General features: G+C 36.8%; 1 protein-coding gene across 1 annotated transcript in view; it reads right to left on the bottom strand.

Annotated features, from left to right (window-relative positions):
* Window positions 1-4,554, bottom strand: part of LOC133613886 (voltage-gated inwardly rectifying potassium channel KCNH7-like) — a 193,329-nt gene extending 188,775 nt beyond the window's left edge. Inside the window, exon 1 of the mRNA XM_061971768.1 lies at window positions 4,202-4,554. Coding sequence (XP_061827752.1) covers window positions 4,202-4,277 — 76 coding nt within the window. The 5' untranslated portion in view covers window positions 4,278-4,554. The remainder of the gene's footprint in view (window positions 1-4,201) is intronic.
* Between the last annotated feature and the right edge of the window lie 15,803 nt (window positions 4,555-20,357).

Below are 20,357 nucleotides of genomic sequence, written 5' to 3'. Positions count from 1 at the left end.
TGGAATGGTTGAAGTTTGAAAAATGGCCAATTAATTTTGAATGGGAAACAATTTCCCGGAAAACCTGGAATTCTGGAAAATCCTGGAATTTTTGGGGAAATTGGAAAAATGATAGTTTGAAAGTCCAGGATAAATGGAATATGTTGAAGGTGGAATGATGGAATTTTTTTTGGAACTTGGAAAAATGATAGTTTGAATGTTCAGGATGATTGGAATATGTTAAAGGTGGAATGGTTGAAGTTTGAAAAATGGCCAATTAATTTTCAATGGGAAAAAAAATTCCCGGAAAACCTGGAATTCTGGAAAACCCTTGAATTTGTTGGAATTTAGAAAAATTGACAGTTTGAATGTACAGGATGAGTGGAATATGTTGAGGGTGGAATGGTGGAAGTTTGAAAAATGGCCACTTAATTTTGAATGGGAAAACATTTTCCAGAAAACCTGGAATTCTGGAAAATCCTGGAATTTTTTGGAACTTGGAAAAATGATAGTTTGAATGTCCAGTATGAGTGGAATATGTTGAAGGTGGAATGGTGGAAGTTTGAAAAAATAGCCAATTAATTTTGAATGGGAAACAATTTCCCGGAAAACCTGGAATTCTGGAAAATCCTGGAATTTTTGGGGAAATTGGAAAAATGATAGTTTGAAAGTCCAGGATGAGTGGAATATGTTGAAGGTGGAATGGTTGACGTTTGAAAAATAGCCAATTAATTTTGAATGGGAAACAATTTCCCGGAAAACCTGGAATTCTGGAAAATCCTGGAATTTTTGGGGAAATTGGAAAAATGATAGTTTGAAAGTCCAGGATGAGTGGAATATGTTGAAGGTGGAATGGTTGACGTTTGAAAAATAGCCAATTAATTTTGAATGGGAAACAATTTCCCGGAAAATCTGGAATTCTGGAAAATCCTGGAATTTTTTGGGAAATTGGAAAAATTATAGTTTGAATGTCCAGTATGAGTGGAATATGTTGAAGGTGGAATGGTTGACGTTTGAAAAATAGCCAATTAATTTTGAATGGGAAACAATTTCCCGGAAAATCTGGAATTCTGGAAAATCCTGGAATTTTTTGGGAACTTGGAAAAATTATAGTTTGAAAGTCCAGGATAAATGGAATACGTTGAAGGTGGAATGGTGGAAGTTTGAAAAATGGCCACTTAATTTTGAATGGGAAACAATTTCCCAGAAAACCTGGAATTCTGGAAAATCCTGGAATTTTTTGGGAAATTGGAAAAATGGATAGTTTGAATGTCCAGGATGATTGGAATATGTTGAAGGTGGAATGGTGGAAGTTTAAAAAATGGCCAATTAATTTTGAATGGGAAACAATTTCCCGGAAAATCTGGAATTCTGGAAAATCCTGGAATTTTTTGGAACTTGGAAAAATGATAGTTTGAATGTCCAGGATGAGTGGAATATGTTGAAGGTGGAATGGTTGAAGTTTGAAAAATAGCCAATTAATTTTGAATGGGAAACAATTTCCCGGAAAACCTGGAATTCTGGAAAATCCTGGAATTTTTTTGAAACTTGGAAAAATGATAGTTTGAAAGTCCAGGATAAATGGAATACGTTGAAGATGGAATGGTGGTAGTTTGAAAAATGGCCACTTAATTTTGAATGGGAAACAATTTCCCGGAAAACCTGGAATTCTGGAAAATCCTGGAATTTTTTGGGAAATTGGAAAAATTATAGTTTGAATGAGTATGTTGAAGGTGGAATGGTTGAAGTTTGAAAAATAGCCAATTAATTTTGAATGGGAAACAATTTCCCGGAAAACCTGGAATTCTGGAAAATCCTGGAATTTTTTTGAAACTTGGAAAAATGATAGTTTGAAAGTCCAGGATGAGTGGAATATGTTGAAGGTGGAATGGTTGAAGTTTGAAAAATAGCCAATTAATTTTGAATGGGAAACAATTTCCCGGAAAACCTGGAATTCTGGAAAATCCTGGAATTTTTTTGAAACTTGGAAAAATGATAGTTTGAAAGTCCAGGATGAGTGGAATATGTTGAAGGTGGAATGATGGAATTTTTTTTGGAACTTGGAAAAATTATAGTTTGAATGTTCAGGATGAGTGGAATATGTTGAAGGTGGAATGGTTGAAGTTTGAAAAATGGCCAATTAATTTTCAATGGGAAAAAAAATTCCCGGAAAACCTGGAATTCTGGAAAACCCTTGAATTTGTTGGAATTTAGAAAAATTGACAGTTTGAATGTACAGGATGAGTGGAATATGTTGAAGGTGGAATGGTGGAAGTTTGAAAAATGGCCACTTAATTTTGAATGGGAAAACCGTTTCCAGAAAACCTGGAATTCTGGAAAATCCTGGAATTTTTTGGAACTTGGAAAAATGATAGTTTGAATGCCCAGGATGAGTGGAATATGTTGAAGGTGGAATGGTTGAAGTTTGAAAAATAGCCAATTAATTTTGAATGGGAAACAATTTCCCGGAAAACCTGGAATTCTGGAAAATCCTGGAATTTTTGGGGATATTGGAAAAATTATAGTTTGAATGTCCAGGATGAGTGGAATATATTGAAGGTGGAATGGTGGAAGTTTGAAAAATAGCCAATTAATTTTGAATGGGAAACAATTTCCCGGAAAATCTGGAATTCTGGAAAATCCTGGAATTTTTGGGGAAATTGGAAAAATGGATAGTTTGAATGTCCAGGATGAGTGGAATATGTTGAAGGTGGAATGGTTGAAGTTTGAAAAATAGCCAATTAATTTTGAATGGGAAACAATTTCCCGGAAAACCTGGAATTCTGGAAAATCCTGGAATTTTTTGGGAAATTGGAAAAATTATAGTTTGAATGTCCAGTATGAGTGGAATATGTTGAAGGTGGAATGGTTGAAGTTTGAAAAATAGCCAATTAATTTTGAATGGGAAACAATTTCCCGGAAAACCTGGAATTCTGGAAAATCCTGGAATTTTTGGGGAACTTGGAAAAATGATAGTTTGAATGTCCAGGATGAGTGGAATATGTTGAAGGTGGAATGGTGGAAGTTTGAAAAATAGCCAATTCATTTTGAATGGGAAACAATTTCCCGGAAAACCTGGAATTCTGGAAAATCCTGGAATTTTTTTGGAACTTGGAAAAATGATAGTTTGAAAGTCCAGGATGAGTGGAATATGTTGAAGGTGGAATGGTTGACGTTTGAAAAATAGCCAATTAATTTTGAATGGGAAACAATTTCCCGGAAAACCTGGAATTCTGGAAAATCCTGGAATTTTTTTGAAACTTGGAAAAATTATAGTTTGAAAGTCCAGGATGAGTGGAATATGTTGAAGGTGGAATGGTTGAAGTTTGAAAAATGGCCAATTAATTTTGAATGGGAAACAATTTCCCGGAAAACCTGGAATTCTGGAAAATCCTGGACTTTTTTGGAACTTGGAAAAATGATAGTTTGAATGTCCAGGATGACTGGAATATGTTGAAGGTGGAATGGTTGAAGTTTGAAAAATAGCCACTTAATTTTGAATGGGAAACAATTTCCCGGAAAACCTGGAATTCTGGAAAATCCTGGAATTTTTGGGGAACTTGGAAAAATTAAAGTTTGAAAATCCAGGATAAATGGAATATGTTGAAGGTGGAATGGTGGAAGTTTGAAATTAATTTTGAATGGGAAAACATTTTCCAGGAAACCTGGAATTCTGGAAAATCCTGGAATTTTTTGGGAAATTGGAAAAATGGATAGTTTGAATGTCCAGGATGAGTGGAATATGTTGAAGGTGGAATGGTTGACGTTTGAAAAATAGCCAATTAATTTTGAATGGGAAACAATTTCCCGGAAAACCTGGAATTCTGGAAAATCCTGGAATTTTTGGGGAAATTGGAAAAATGATAGTTTGAATGTCCAGTATGAGTGGAGTATGTTGAAGGTGGCATGGTTGAAATTTGAAAAATGGCCAATTAATTTTGGGATTTTTTTTTTAAATTTGCAATTCCCGAATAGGCTGAACACTCTGAAGTTGGAACGGATTGAATCGGGTGAAAACTGTGCCAAAAGAAGAAAAATAATAATAATAAGATGAGTTTTGTTGTAGAAAAGACTAATAGTGTGAATATTTTGGAGCATCCACACAATTAGTCTTTTTTTCCTTCAAAGAGGCTTTTATTTACTCGGTAAATATTCTTCGCATTTGACTAAATATGCTTTTATTTTCGTCGCGGACAGGAAGCAGGAAGTCGGCGTTACTCACTCTGACCCTCGAATTTGCGGATGATAATTCCCAGAAAGGTGTTCTGTGGCGCGACGTGTCCCCTCCTGACAGGCATGCTGGCACGCAGGACGAGTGGCGGCTACGAGGCGCTCATGTCTCCCGTCTTGCCGGAGCTCGGATGGCGGAGCCGCTGCGCGCGTCCTCTCCTCTGGCCGCCGAGGAGCATCTCGCCTTCGGAGGGGAAGAAAGCGATCCTGACGTCCTCGGCGGGACTCGGCTCGATGATGCGCCCCAGCCTGGTGACGTCTCTCCCGTGGGGGGCTTAGAGCCTCTGCGTGGACCGCGCGGCGTACGGAGAGGAGCCGCGTTGCATTGTGGGTGCATGTGGAATGATCGACTCCCAACAATCCACCGTCACATTAAGGGCACGATTACGTCATCACGAGCCTGTTTATTACCTGGCAGGTGTTCCGTCGAAATGAGCTACCTGACGCATGCGGCGACAACAAAAGTTGCGTGTGAAGAAACTTCCAAAATAAGAGCCCAAAGGCATTTAAATGATAAATAATATTATAATTTCATAGAAAATTGGGAATTTGAGGAAAAGAGGATTTTTGGGGGAAAATGCCAAAAATGTGAATGTTCTGGATGGTGGGTGTTGGAATTGTTCAAAACGGTTGAGAAATGAAGTAGTAACATTTTTAATTGAGAAATGGATTTACGGAATTCCTGGAATTTTGGGAAAACTGGGAATTTTTCCAGTTGAAAAAACAACTTAGTTTGGTGTCCTAAATAAGAGGAATGTTTTGATGGTTGAAGTGGGTTGAAAAATGTGGGAGGAAAAAAGGGTAGAAATAGGGCTTTGGAAAACCAGGAATTCTGGAAAATCCTGGAATTTTTTTGGAATTTGGAAAAATGGATAGTTTGAATGTCCAGGATGATTGGAATATGTTGAAGGTGGAATGGTGGAAGTTTGAAAAATGGCCACTTAATTTTGAATGGGAAAACATTTTCCAGAAAACCTGGAATTCTGGAAAATCCTGGAATTTTTTGGGAAATTGGAAAAATTATAGTTTGAATGAGTATGTTGAAGGTGGAATGGTTGAAGTTTGAAAAATAGCCAATTAATTTTGAATGGGAAACAATTTCCCAGAAAACCTGGAATTCTGGAAAATCCTGGAATTTTTGGGGGAATTGGAAAATGGATAGTTTGAATGTCCAGGATGATTGGAATATGTTGAAGGTGGAATGGTGGAAGTTTAAAAAATGGCCAATTAATTTTGAATGAGAAAACATTTCCCGGAAAACCTGGAATTCTGGAAAATCTTGGAATTTTTTTGGAACTTGGAAAAATGATAGTTTGAAAGTCCAGGATACATGGAATACGTTGAAGATGGAATGGTGGTAGTTTGAAAAATGGCCACTTAATTTTGAATGGGAAACAATTTCCCGGAAAACCTGGAATTCTGGAAAATCCTGGAATTTTTTGGGAAATTGGAAAAATTATAGTTTGAATGAGTATGTTGAAGGTGGAATGGTTGAAGTTTGAAAAATAGCCAATTAATTTTGAATGGGAAACAATTTCCCGGAAAACCTGGAATTCTGGAAAATCCTGGAATTTTTTGGGAAATTGGAAAAATGGATAGTTTGAATGTCCAGGATGATTGGAATATGTTGAAGGTGGAATAGTGGAAGTTTAAAAAATGGCCAATTAATTTTGAATGAGAAAACATTTCCCGGAAAACCTGGAATTCTGGAAAATCTTGGAATTTTTTTGGAACTTGGAAAAATGATAGTTTGAAAGTCCAGGATAAATGGAATACGTTGAAGGAACCCTTCTACAGCGGGAGCTTTATTCCATATCTAAATTGGCATTTGGGAACTTAAAGTAGCATTTTTTGATAAATCGATAGATATTGAATTTTGCACACTTTTTTTTTTTGAGCTCTTGTTTAAAACTTTTAACTCGCTCGTTTACGTCTTTGACAACAAACACGATTGCGCCGTCAAATGATGCTTTTATTTTGTAATCGGATTAATGTAGAGAGGGTGTAGAGAGGGTCCACACCTTCAGGTACCTTGGAGTCCACATCTCTAATGACTTCTCCTGGACAGTCAACACCACATCAATCATCAAGAAGGCTCAGCAGCGGCTACACTTCCTTAGAGTCCTCAGGAAGTACAACCTGAAGCCTGACCTGCTGCTGACCTTCTACCGCTCGTCCATCGAGAGCCTGCTGACCTACTGTATTACGGTATGGTACGGCAGCTGCACTGCAGCAGACAGGGAGAGGCTGCAAAGAGTGGTCAAGACGGCTCAGAAGATCATCGGCCGCCCTCTCCCCTCTCTGACGGACATCTACACCTCCCGCTGCCTCAACAGAGCCAGTGCCATCATCAAGGACAGCACCCACCCTGGCTCTGACCTGTTCCACCTGCTGCCCTCTGGGAAGCGCTACAGGTGCATTAAAACCAAAACAAACAGCTTCTTCCCCAGGGCCATAACCATCCTGAACGGACTGCCCCATTGTCCCTCATAACTGCCTTCTCTTCGGTGCAATAACCCATTCCACCAACCACCCTGTTTTTGTTTTGTTTTTTTCATGTATATATTCATTTCACACCATATTCATTGCACTTCTACATTTTTTATATTTTTATATATTTGCACATTGTTTTTCTAGCATGCACACATCGCACTGTATGGAATGGCCTCAATCTCGTTACCTTGCGTAATGACGATAAAGCTGATTCTGATTCTGATTCTAATGACGCTTTTGGAAAATCGGATTAATCGTGATTAATCGCAGGTGCCTTTGCTCCGAATCGATTCATCTTGTGATACTTGATGATACCTGACTTCTCTCGTGGTCTCGTGCAGGAAATGTAACGAGGACACGACCCCGGCGAGGTGTAGTTCCATAACGTAGATACGATTTTATTTCTGATGTCTTGAATTTTCACCATTAAATGTTGTTGTGGTTGCAAATCTCTCGTCAGCCTGAATAATGTTTCCAGTTCAGGTGTGCTGAGGTCAGGCCCGGCCCTAACCAATCTGGCGCCCTAGGCAAGATTTTAGGTGGCGCCCCCCCACATCGGCATTGAAGTGTATATACTCACAAGAAACCGAATAGCTTTGTCTTTGACCTTTTTTTTTTTTACTTACAACTATACCTAATATATAAAGGGGTGGAAAAGTGACTATTACCTGCAGGGCAAACATTAGCTAACCAGAAGGCAATAACAATGTAAACAAAAAACACCTGCTTAAAAGATCTAATACAAATGTCCCTGAGGAATGTAAGGTGGGAGTACAGTAATTACCTAACGTTACATTATTATTTTCCATAACAATTTAGCCCCCTCCACAATATTAACCCGACGTTAAAACAGAACTAGCTATTTATTGATTAGCAATTGCCGAATCATGTAACATTAGCTTAATGCTAAAAAGCCAGGTTACTATCACATTCTGTAACAGACAAATAATTTCATGTAGGCTAACGTTACCTACCTGCTACCTCTGTCTTTTCTCGTTTCTCCTCCTCTTCTTTTCTCTTTTTTCTTCCCTGGGCAGCTGACAGTTTTGGCCGTTTTGACATCTTATGTTGATTTTTTGATGTGGTGACGTCCAAAAAGAGTCATGATACGGGAAGGGAGGGGGCGCACCGTGCGGGGGTGGGGGGGTGGGGGGGGGGGGCGTAATGTTGTAACAAATAATATTTCTATTAAATAGGCTTTACTTTGCATTTTAATTAACGTGGGATTATTTTTTGTATTTAGAAATAATAGCATCAACCTTTTTTTTCTTTTTTTTTTTTCTCCAACATTTGTGGCACTGGCGTGGCGCCCCCTGATGGACGGCGCCCTTAGCATTTGCCTATACGGCCTATGCCACGGGCCGGCCCTGGCTGAGGTACACACGTACTGAGGTACACACGTGTGGAGGGAGGTGTGGCCAGCGCGCCTGCAGGAGCAAAGGTCACCGCCTCTGTCTATGGCATGATTGCCAACCCTCCCGAATTTTCCGGGAGACTCCCGAAATTCAGCGCCTCTCCCGAAAACCTCCCGGGACAAATATTCTCCCGAAAATCTCCCGATTTTCAGCCGGAGCAAGGAGGCCACGCCCCCTCCAGCTCCATGCGGACCTGAGTGAGGACAGCCTTTTTTCACGACGGGAGGACAACAGGGTGACAAGAACTAAATCATCCAGACTAGAGATAAATTGTATTATTATGTTTATCCTACCTAAAAATAAATATATTTATTAATTAAAAAAAAAAAAAACGAAATACATTTTGACTATATTTTGCTAAAAACATCAAAATTAATTGTATTTTTATTTGTATTTTTTCTGACATCCAGCCATAGAATTATACATTAAAATAAACATATTTGAAATAATTAATTTTAAATGATCACAATTCATTTAAAATGACCATATTTAATTATTAAAATAATTGCTTGTTTATCAACAACTTTAGCATTTTATTCATTACATTTTGAAGCTCTCAGAAGCCAAGTTATGTTATATTCCTTAAGATTTATTTATGCAAGTTTGAAGTATCAATTATCTAAACACAGTTTTGTTTGCATATTTTCAGGATGTATATATATATATATATATATATATATATATATATATATATATATATATATATATATATATATATATATATATATATATGTGTATGAAATACTTGACTTGGTGAATTCTAGCTGTCAATATACTCCTCCCCTCTTAACCACGCCCCCACCCCTGACCACGCCCACCGCCCCCCACCTCCCGAAATCGGAGGTCTCAAGGTTGGCAAGTATGGTCTATGGTGCTGAGGACAGAGCACCATCAGACGGGGGCGGGGAACGTGCTGACGGCGAGACACAGCTGACAGGTGATTAGATTTCCCAGGCGGTACGTGTTAATCTAATCATCTGTTGTCTTTAACAGTTAGCGGCCGAGAGCAGGGGGGGGGAGAGAGGATACGGACGTGACTGAAAAGTCATGTTCTGCGGGAGAGAGACTTTGATAAAATCTATCTGCAATAAAAACTTTGTTAAAAACTGCACGCTTGGCTCCTGTGCCGTGTCGACAGTGGAACTGCTAGGAAGCAACTTCTACAACACGTATTGATGTACACACATACTGAAGTACACACGTACTGAGGTACACTCATACTGAAGTACACACGTACTGATGTACACACATACTGAAGTACACACATACTGAGGTACACACTTACCTATAAAGTACTTACTGTACTTACAGTAATGCCGCTGAATGGTGTTCAATATACAGTACTTACTGTACTTACAGTAATACCCCTAAATGGTGTTCAATATAGAGTACTTACAGTACTTACAGTATCACTGTAAGTACTGAGACTGCTCGGGGGAGCTGTCCGTGGTCCTGAAGTGCTTACACTTCCTGGCTGGGAGAAGACTTAAAGATTTAAAACATCCATCTTTGATAACAGTTCATCATTTATGAAACAACAATTAAAATATGTCATCTGCAAATGTCAAACTGTGACTAAATCTTCTTCTACTTGATACATTTCATCCGGAGAGTTTATGCTTCAAACTAGCAGAACAGTGGCCAGATGTGTACCCTTACATTTGTACAGTGAAATTCTGTAAATAATAAAACTACAGTCATTGTTAAAGGGAAATACTGTAAATAATCAAAAACTACTGTTATTTTTACAGTGGAATACTGTAAATAACAAAACTACAGTCATTGTTAAAGGGAAATACTGCAAATAATTAAAAAAAAACTACTGTTATTTTTACAGTGGAATACTGTACATAGAAAAACTACAGTCATGTTTACAGTGTAATACTGTAACTAATTAAACCATTTTTACAATACAATTCTGGCAACTGAGCTGCCAGTTTAACTGTAAGATCTGTTGTTGTTGTTGTTGTTTTTTATCAATACATTATTTCTGCCTCATTGCTGGCTCTCAGTGTCACGAATGTGGAGCAGATATCAGGAGACAGGCCAGAGCAGACACAGGTGGAGGTGTCAAAATATCACCTGACAGTTACGATAACAAACTGTATGTGGGTTTATTTCCTGTCCGGTGCTCTTATTTGGAGGTTTTCCTGCATTGCCCTCATGACGAGCTTTCTTACCTGCACATCGCCTGCCGTCTCTGCAACACCACCAGAGCGTATCAGGAGGGGGGTCATGAAAGTGAAACCTGCTATCAGAATCAATCCCAGCTCTTTTCTCTTGTGCAATTTAGAAATGGAACCTATTGTTCATGTGATCATGTATACTATAATAGGCACTCCTTTATCAGATCCGTACAAAATAACTAGATGCTTTAAAAATCATTTTATTAACCCTTTGATCCACATGAATTTAACGGAGACCATTAATCATGGCGACCATCGTCACGCCCGCACAAGGCTGCCGTACTTGTGACCCCGGCATGCAGGAGACAGGAGGATGACTTGCAGGTAAGATAAGTCTTTTAATCATAACACCGTTATGATTAAAAGACTTATCTTGATTGCTGTTATGATTAAAAAATATATATATATATAAATATCTTACCTGTTATGATAAGAGCATATGAGCCCACTAAACAAGGCAGAAACAAAGACAACCTTCCAGCCCTGGCTGAAGGGCATGGAGGGCTTATAATGAAGCCTGATTGGCAACCGTAATCAGGTGTGCTCAGGTTGTCAATCAGGGACAGGTGAGGGAAAGAGTAGTGTAACCAGACAGGAAATGAATCAAAAAAGGAGCGCTATACAGGAAACAAATACAGAAAATAAGGAAATGCAAGAACATGTCAGACTGAATGTATATTAATATAAATATCCATCCATTCATTTTCTACCGCTTGTCCCTTATATATATATATATATAAATATATATATATATATATATATATATATATATATATATATATATATATATATATATATATATATATATATATATATACATATATATATATATATATACACATATATATATATATATACATATATATATATATATATATATATATATATATATATATATATATATATATATATACATATACACACATATATACATAAATATACATATATACACCTATATACATATTTACACATATATATACATATATACACATATATATATATATATATATATATATAAATATATATACTGTACATATAAATACATATATATATATATATATATATATATATATATATATATATATATATATATATATATATATATATGTATGTTTGGGGAAAAAAAAATCACAAGACTATTTCATCTCTACAGGCCTGTTTCATGAGGGGGGGTACCCTCAATCATCAGGAGATTTTTTTATTTTTATTTTTTTTACATACATATATTGCGCTCTACTACGGTATCGAGCACTATTTTTTGGATAACCTTATCAAGACATATATATATATATATATATATATATATATATATATATATATATATATATATATATATATATATATATATATATATATATATATATATATATATATATATATATATATATATATATGCATAAACATATACACACATATATACATATATATATACACATATATATACACACATATATACATAAATATACATATATACAAATATATACATACATATATACACATATATACATATTTACACATACATATATACACACATATATATGTAAATATATATACATATAAATACACACATATATATATATATATAAATAAATATATATATATATATGTATATATATATATACGCATATATATACATATATATGCATATACATATATACATTTATACACACATATATACATATATATTTATATATGCATATATATATATATATATATATATATATATATATATATATATGTATATATATATATATATATATATATATATATATATATATATATATATATATATATATATATATATATATATATATATATATGGTAACACTTTAGTATGGGGAACACATATTCACCATTAATTACATGTAAATTAGTAACATGTTGGCTCTTAATTAGTCATTATTAAGTACTTATTAATGCCTTATTCTGCATGGCCTTATTTTACAACCAGTAAGCCATTAACTAAGAGTCTTCCCTCAATAACCTCGGAACTACTGCTTATTAGTAACCCTAACCCTAACCCTTATACCTTCCCCTAGTGTGCAAATAACTCTAAATTATTTGCTTCCTCATGTTTTGGACACTCGGGTGAAGAGAGGGGCGGAGCTTTCTATCGATCACCACCTGGTGGTGAGTTGGCTGCGATGGTGGGGGAGGATGCCGGACAGACCTGGCAGGCCCAAACGCATTGTGAGGGTCCGCTGGGAACGTCTGGCAGAGTCTCCTGTCAGAGAGAGTTTCAATTCCCACCTCCGGAAGAACTTTGAACATGTCACGAGGGAGGTGCTGGACATTGCGTCCCAGTGGACCATGTTCCACACCTCTATTGTCGAGGCGGCTGATTGGAGCTGTGGCCGCAAGGTAGTTGGTGCCTGTCTTGGCGGTAATCCTAGAACCCGTTGGTGGACACCGGCGGTGAGGGATGCCGTCAAGCTGAAGAAAGAGTCCTATCGGGTTCTTTTGGCTCATAGGACTCCGGAGGCAGCAGACAGGTACCGAAAGGCCAAGCGGTGTGCGGCTTCAGCGGTCACGGAGGCAAAAACTCAGACATGGGAGGAAATCGGAGAAGCCATGGAAAACGACTTCCGGACGGCTTCCAAGCGATTCTGGACCACCATCTGCCGCCTCAGGAAAGGGAAGCAGTGCACTGTCAACACCGTGTATGGTGAGGATGGTATTCTGCTGACCTCGACTGCAGATGTTATGGATCGGTGGAGGGAATACTTGGAAGACCTCCTCAATCCCACCAACACGTCTTCCTATGAGGAAGCAGTGCCTGGAGAATCTGTGGTGGTCTCTCCTATTTCTGGGGCTGAGGTTGCCGAGGTAATTAAAAAGCTCCTCGGTGGCAAGGCCCCGGGGGTTGATGAGATACGCCCGGATTTCCTTAAAGCTCTGGATGCTGTGGGGCTGTCTTGGGTGACAAGACTCTGCAGCATCGCGTGGACATCGGAGGCGGTACCTCTGGATTGGCAGACCGGGGTGGTGGTTCCTCTCTTTAAGAAGGGGAACCGGAGGGTGTGTTCCAACTATCGTGGGATCACACTCCTCAGCCTTCCCAGTAAGGTCTATTCAGGTGTACTGGAGAAGAGGCTATGCCAGATAGTCGAACCTTGGATTCAGGAAGAACAGTGTGGATTTCGTCCTGGTCGTGGAAGTGAGGACCAGCTCTATACTCTCGGCAGGGTCCTTGAGGGTGCATGGGAGTTTGCCCAACGAGTCTACATGTGCTTTGTGGACTTGGTAAGGCATTCGACCGTGTCCCTCGGGAAGTCCTGTGGGGTGTGCTCAGAGAGTATGGGGTATTGGACTGTCTGATTGTGGCAGTCCGCTCCCTGTATGATCAGTGCCAGAGCTTGGTCCGCATTGCCGGTAGTAAGTCGGACACATTTCCAGTGAGGGTTGGACTCCGCCAAGGCTGCCCTTTGTCACCGATTCTGTTCATAACTTATATGGACATAATTTCTAGGCGCAGTCAGGGCATTGAGGGGATCCGGTTTGGGGGCTGCAGGATTAGGTCTCTGCTTTTTGCAGATGATGTGGTCCTGATGGCTTCATCTGGCCAGGATATTTAGCTTTCACTGGATCGGTTCGCAGCCAAGTGTGAAGCGACTGGGATGGGAATCAGCACCTCCAAGTCCGAGTCCATGGTTCTCACCCGGAAAAGGGTGGAATGCCATCTCCAGGTTGGGGAGTTCAAGTACCTCGGAGTCTTGTTCACGAGTGAGGGAAGAATGGATCGTGAGATCGACAGGCGGATCGGTTCAGTAATGTGGACGCTGTATTGATCCGTTGTGGTGAAGAAGGAGCTGAGCCGGAAGGCAAAGCTCTCAATTTACCGGTCGATCTACGTTCCCATCCTCACCTATGGTCATGAGCTTTGGGTTATGAGCGAATGGACAAGATCACGGGTACAAGCGGCCAAAATGTGTTTCCTCCACCGGGTGGCGGGGCTCTCCCTTAGAGATAGGTTGAGAAGCTCTGTCATCCAGGAGGAGCTCAAAGTAAAACCACTGCTCTTCCACATCGAGAGGAGCCAGATGAGGTGGTTCGGGCATCTGGTCAGAATGCCACCCGAACGCCTCCCTAGGGAGGTGTTTAGGGCACGTCCGACCGGTAGGAGGCCACGGGGAAGACCCAGGACACGTCGGGAAGACTATGTCTCCCGGCTGGCCTGGGAACGTCTAGGGATCCCCCGGGAGGAGCTGGACGAAGTGGCTGGGGAGAGGGAAGTCTGGGCTTCCCTGCTTAGGCTGCTACCAACCAATAAAGGTGTTGTGTTCCATTTTGGCCATTTCCAGAATCCTGTGCCAAGTACCAACATGAAACATAGTCCCACACATTTTAGTCTTCTGATGGCAGAACACCTCGCTGGAAGATCTCACAATCCTGCTTTCAGGAAGGAGATATTGTCCATGTTGGACCTCTGAGCAGAAGGAGCTTTTATTGTGAAGTCCTTGGAGAGTGTGGTCTGCAGCCGGGTCCGCCTCCTACTTCCATATTAGGAATGTTGTTGTTGAGATGCCTTCTTGATTGAAGATGGCAGATGTGCTGACCGGTCGGAGCAAAGCATGGACCCCCCACAGAGATGTTTGCCCCGCAGTGCACACTTCCTGTCCACTTAGTGCACTTGAAACTAACACACTCTTACTTTTGTCCACCGCAGCATCAAATGTGTTTTTTTACATCAGTAGATGTGTATATATATATATATATATATATATATATATATATATATATATATATATATATATATATATATATATATATATATATATATATATATATATATATACATGTATATATATATATATATATATATATATATATATATATATATATATATATATATATATATATATATGTATATATATATATATATATATATATATACATGTATATATATATATATATATATATATACATATATATATATATATATATATATATATATATATATATATATATATATATATATATATATATATATATATATATATATATATATATATATATATATATATATATATATATATATATATGGAAGACTCATGAGTGCAGGTTGTATATTATTAGTATTAATCTATTACGGGGGTCAGCAACCTACGGCTCTTTAGCGCCGCCCTAGTGGCTCCCTGGACCTCTTTCAGAGATGTGTGAAAATGGAAAAAGATGAAAAGAACAAAATATTTTTTTGTTTTAATATATTTTCTGTAGGAGGACAAACATGACACAAACCTCCCTAATTGTTCGAAATGATATTAAACATGCTTCACTGATGAGAGTATTTGGCGAGCGCGGTTTGGGTCTACTAATTTCTGCGATCCTTGAACTCACCCTAGTTTGATTACATGCACAACTTTCTCCGATGCTGCCACAGAAAGACGTTTTTTTAATGCCACTCCTTCTTTGTCTCCTTTTGTCCACCAAACGTTTTATGCTGTGCGTGAATGCACAAAGGTGAGCTTTGTTGATGTTATTGACTTGTTGGAGTGCTAGTCAATGCTAAAAATGCTATTTAGGCTAGCTGTTTGTACATATTGCATCATTATATCTAGTTTGTAGGTATATTTGAACTCATTTAATTTCCTTTACTTATGTCCTCTGTGTATTTAATTTATCTGTGCATGTCTCATGACACATTATCTGTATGTAATTTATGATACATACATTTATGATAGTTGTTTGTGTGCCATGTTGTTCCAGACCACAGCAAACATTACCCAGCTTGCAAAGATTGTAATAAATCTATTAAAAGAAGACAGCCTGCCGTTTCCTTTAACTTGGACACACACATCTATACCTTTGGACATTCTAAGACAGTCATTTCCAGAACTTATCTCATCCTGTGAGAAGCCTCCATTTTACTAATGATTTCCAATGTTGCAAAAATGTGTAGAATAACAATTAAAATACAACATTTCTGTCAACGAAAATTTGCGTCACCCTTTGATAGTAGGCTAATATAACTAATATAGACACTTACATCATGTGTTGCCTTCATTATAACACTTATATAAGGCTTTTGAAGTAATTTTGATAGTAGGCTAATATAGCTAATATAGACACTTACATCATGTGTTGCCTTCATTATAACACTTATATAAGACTTTTAAAGTCATTTTGATAGTAGGCTCATATAGCTAATATGGACACTTACATCATGTGTTGCCTTCATTCTAACACTTATATAAGACTTTTAAAGTAATTTTGATAGTAGGCTAATATAGCTAATACAGACACTTACATCATGTGTTGTCTTCATTCTAACACTAATATAAGACTTTTAAAGTCATTTTGATAGTAGGCTAATATAGCTAATATAGACACTTACATCATGTGTTGTCTTCATTATAACACTTATATAAGACTTTTAAAGTAATTTTGATAGTAGGCTAATGTAACTAATATAGACACTTACATCATGTGTTGTCTTCATTTTAATACTTATATAAGACTTTTAAAGTCATTTTGATAGTAGGCTGATATAACTAATATAGACACTTACATCATGTGTTGCCTTCATTATAACACTTATATAAGGCTTTTAAAGTCATTTTGATAGTAGGCTAATATAGCTAATATAGACACTTACATCATGTGTTGTCTTCATTATAACACTTATATAAGACTTTTAAAGTCATTTTGATAGTAGGCTAATATAGCTAATATAGACACTTACATCATGTGTTGTCTTCATTTTAACACTTATATAAGACTTTTAAAGTCATTTTGATAGTAGGCTAATCTAGCTAATATAGACACTTACATCATGTGTTGCCGTCATTATAACACTTATATAAGGCTTTTAAAGTAATTTTGATAGTAGGCTAATATAGACACTTACATCATGTGTTGTCTTCATTATAAAACTTATATAAGACTTTTAAAGTCATTTTGATAGTAGGCTAATATAGCTTATATAGACACTTACATCATGTGTTGCCTTCATTATAACACTTATATAAGGCTTTTAAAATAATTTTGATAGTAGGCTAATATAGACACTTACACTATGTGTTGTCTTCATTTTAACACTTATATAAGACTTTTAAAGTCATTTTGATAGTAGGCTAATATAGCTAATACAGACACTTACATCATGTGTTGTCTTCATTATAAAACCTATATAAGACTTCTAAAGTCATTTTGATAGAAGGCTAATATAACTAATACAGACACTTACATCATGTGTTGTCTTCATTCTAACACTAATATAAGACTTTTAAAGTCATTTTGATAGTAGGCTAATATAGACACTTACATCATGTGTTGTCTTCATTATAACACCTATATAAGACTTTTAAAGTCATTTTGATAGTAGGCTAATATAGCTTATATAGACACTTACATCATGTGTTGCCTTCATTATAACACTTATATAAGGCTTTTAAAATAATTTTGATAGTAGGCTAATATAGACACTTACACTATGTGTTGTCTTCATTTTAACACTTATATAAGACTTTTAAAGTCATTTTGATAGTAGGCTAATATAGCTAATACAGACACTTACATCATGTGTTGTCTTCCTTATAAAACCTATATAAGACTTCTAAAGTCATTTTGATAGAAGGCTAATATAACTAATACAGACACTTACATCATGTGTTGTCTTCATTCTAACACTAATATAAGACTTTTAAAGTCATTTTGATAGTAGGCTAATATAGACACTTACATCATGTGTTGTCTTCATTAATAAACCTATATAAGACTTTTAAAGTCATTTTGATAGTAGGCTGATATAGACACTTACATCATGTGTTGTCTTCATTTTAACACTTATATAAGACTTTTAAAGTCATTTTGATAGTAGGCTAATATAGCTAATATAGACACTTACATCATGTGTTGCCTTCATTATAACACTTATATAAGACTTTTAAAGTCATTTTGATAGTAGGCTAATATAGCTAATATAGACACTTACATCATGTGTTGCCTTCATTATAACACTTATATAAGACTTTTAAAGTCATTTTGATAGTAGTCTTTCTGTGGGGAACACGGAACAATCATTCATTCATTCATCCATCCATCCATCCATCCATCCATCCATCCATCCATCCATTTTCTACCGCTTGTCCCTTTCGGGATTGCGGGGGAAGCTGGAGCCTATCTCAGCTGCATTCGGGCGGAAGGCAGTGTACACCCTGGACAAGGAAGGAGGGGTACACACTGGACAAGTTGCCACCTCATCACAGGGCTAACACATATCATATTCATCAAATTGATCATATTCATCATATGTATCATACTCATCATATTTATGATATTTATCATATTCATTATATTTTTCATATTCATCAAATTTATCATATTCATCATACTCATCATATTTTTCATACACATTATATTTTTCATATTCATCAAATGTATAATATTCATCAAATTTATCATATTAATCATACTCATCATATTTATCATATTCATCATACTAATCATATGTATCATATTTATCATACTTATACTTGTCGTACTTATCACACTTATCATATTTATCATATTCAACATATTTATCATATTCAACATCTTTATTATATTCATCATACTCATCATATTTATCATATTTATCATGCCCATTATATTTTTCATATTCATCAAATGTATCATATTAATCATACTCATCATAATTATCATATTCATCATACTAATCATATGTATCACATCCATCATACTTATACTTATCATATTTATCATATTCAACATATTTATTATATTCATCATACTCATCATATTTATCATATTTATCATGCCCATTATATTTTTCATATTCATCAAATGTATCATATTAATCATACTCATCATAATTATCATATTCATCATACTAATCATATGTATCACATCCATCATACTTATACTTATCATATTTATCATATTCAACATATTTATCATATTTATCATGCCCATTATATTTTTCATATTCATCAAATGTATCATATTAATCATACTCATCATAATTATCATATTCATCATACTAATCATATGTATCACATCCATCATACTTATACTTATCATATTTATCATATTCAACATATTTATTATATTCATCATACTCATCATATTTATCATATTCATCATATTTATCATACTCATCACATTTATCACATTCATCATATTCATCACATTTATCATATTATTTATCATTTTCATCACATTATTTATCATATTCATCACATTTATCATATTAATCAGATTTATCAAATTTATCACATTTATCATACTCATCATATTTATCACACTCATCACATTTATCACAGTCATCATATTCATCACATTTATCATATTAATCAGATTTATCAAATTTATCAAATTTATCATACTCAACATATTTATCATAATCAACATATTTATCATACTCATCATATTTATCATATTGATTATATTTATCATACTCGTCATATTTATCTCATTCATCGTATTCATCACAGTCATCATATTCATCATACTTATCATATTCAACATATTTATTATACTCATCATATTTATCATATTCATATTTATTATCTCCTCTCTGAGCTGCCACCTTACCGTGGTAGAGGAGTTTGCGTGTCCCAATGATCCTAGGAGCTATGTTGTCCGGGGGCTTCTATGCCCCCTGGTAGGGTCTCTCAAGACAAACAGGTCCTAGGTAAGGGATCAGACAAAGAGCAGCTCGAAGACTTCTATGGAAATACAAGAACCGAGACTCAGATTTCCCTCGCCCGGACGCGGGTCACCGGGGCCCCCCTCTGGAGCCAGGCCCGGAGTTGGGGCACGATGGCGAGTGCCTGGTGGCGCGCCCACCAGGCACTCGCCATCGAGGGACCATAGAGGTCGGGTGCAGTGTGAGCTGGGCGGCAGCCGAAGGCAGGGCACTTGGCGGTCCGATCCTCAGCTACAGAAGCTAGCTCTTGGGACATGGAACGTCACCTCGCTGGGGGGGAAGGAGCCTGAGTTAGTGATCGAGGAGGAGAAGTTTCGGCTAGATATAGTCGGACTCACTTCGACGCACAGCAAGGGCTCTGGAACCAGTTCTCTCGAGAGGGGCTGGACTCTCTTCCAACAGCAG

Source organism: Nerophis lumbriciformis, linkage group LG13 (genome assembly GCF_033978685.3).
Source record: "Nerophis lumbriciformis linkage group LG13, RoL_Nlum_v2.1, whole genome shotgun sequence".
In the NCBI taxonomy this organism is placed as follows: domain Eukaryota; kingdom Metazoa; phylum Chordata; class Actinopteri; order Syngnathiformes; family Syngnathidae; genus Nerophis; species Nerophis lumbriciformis.
Note: the sequence above shows the minus strand (reverse complement) of the source record. Positions and strands in the feature narration are given on the sequence as shown.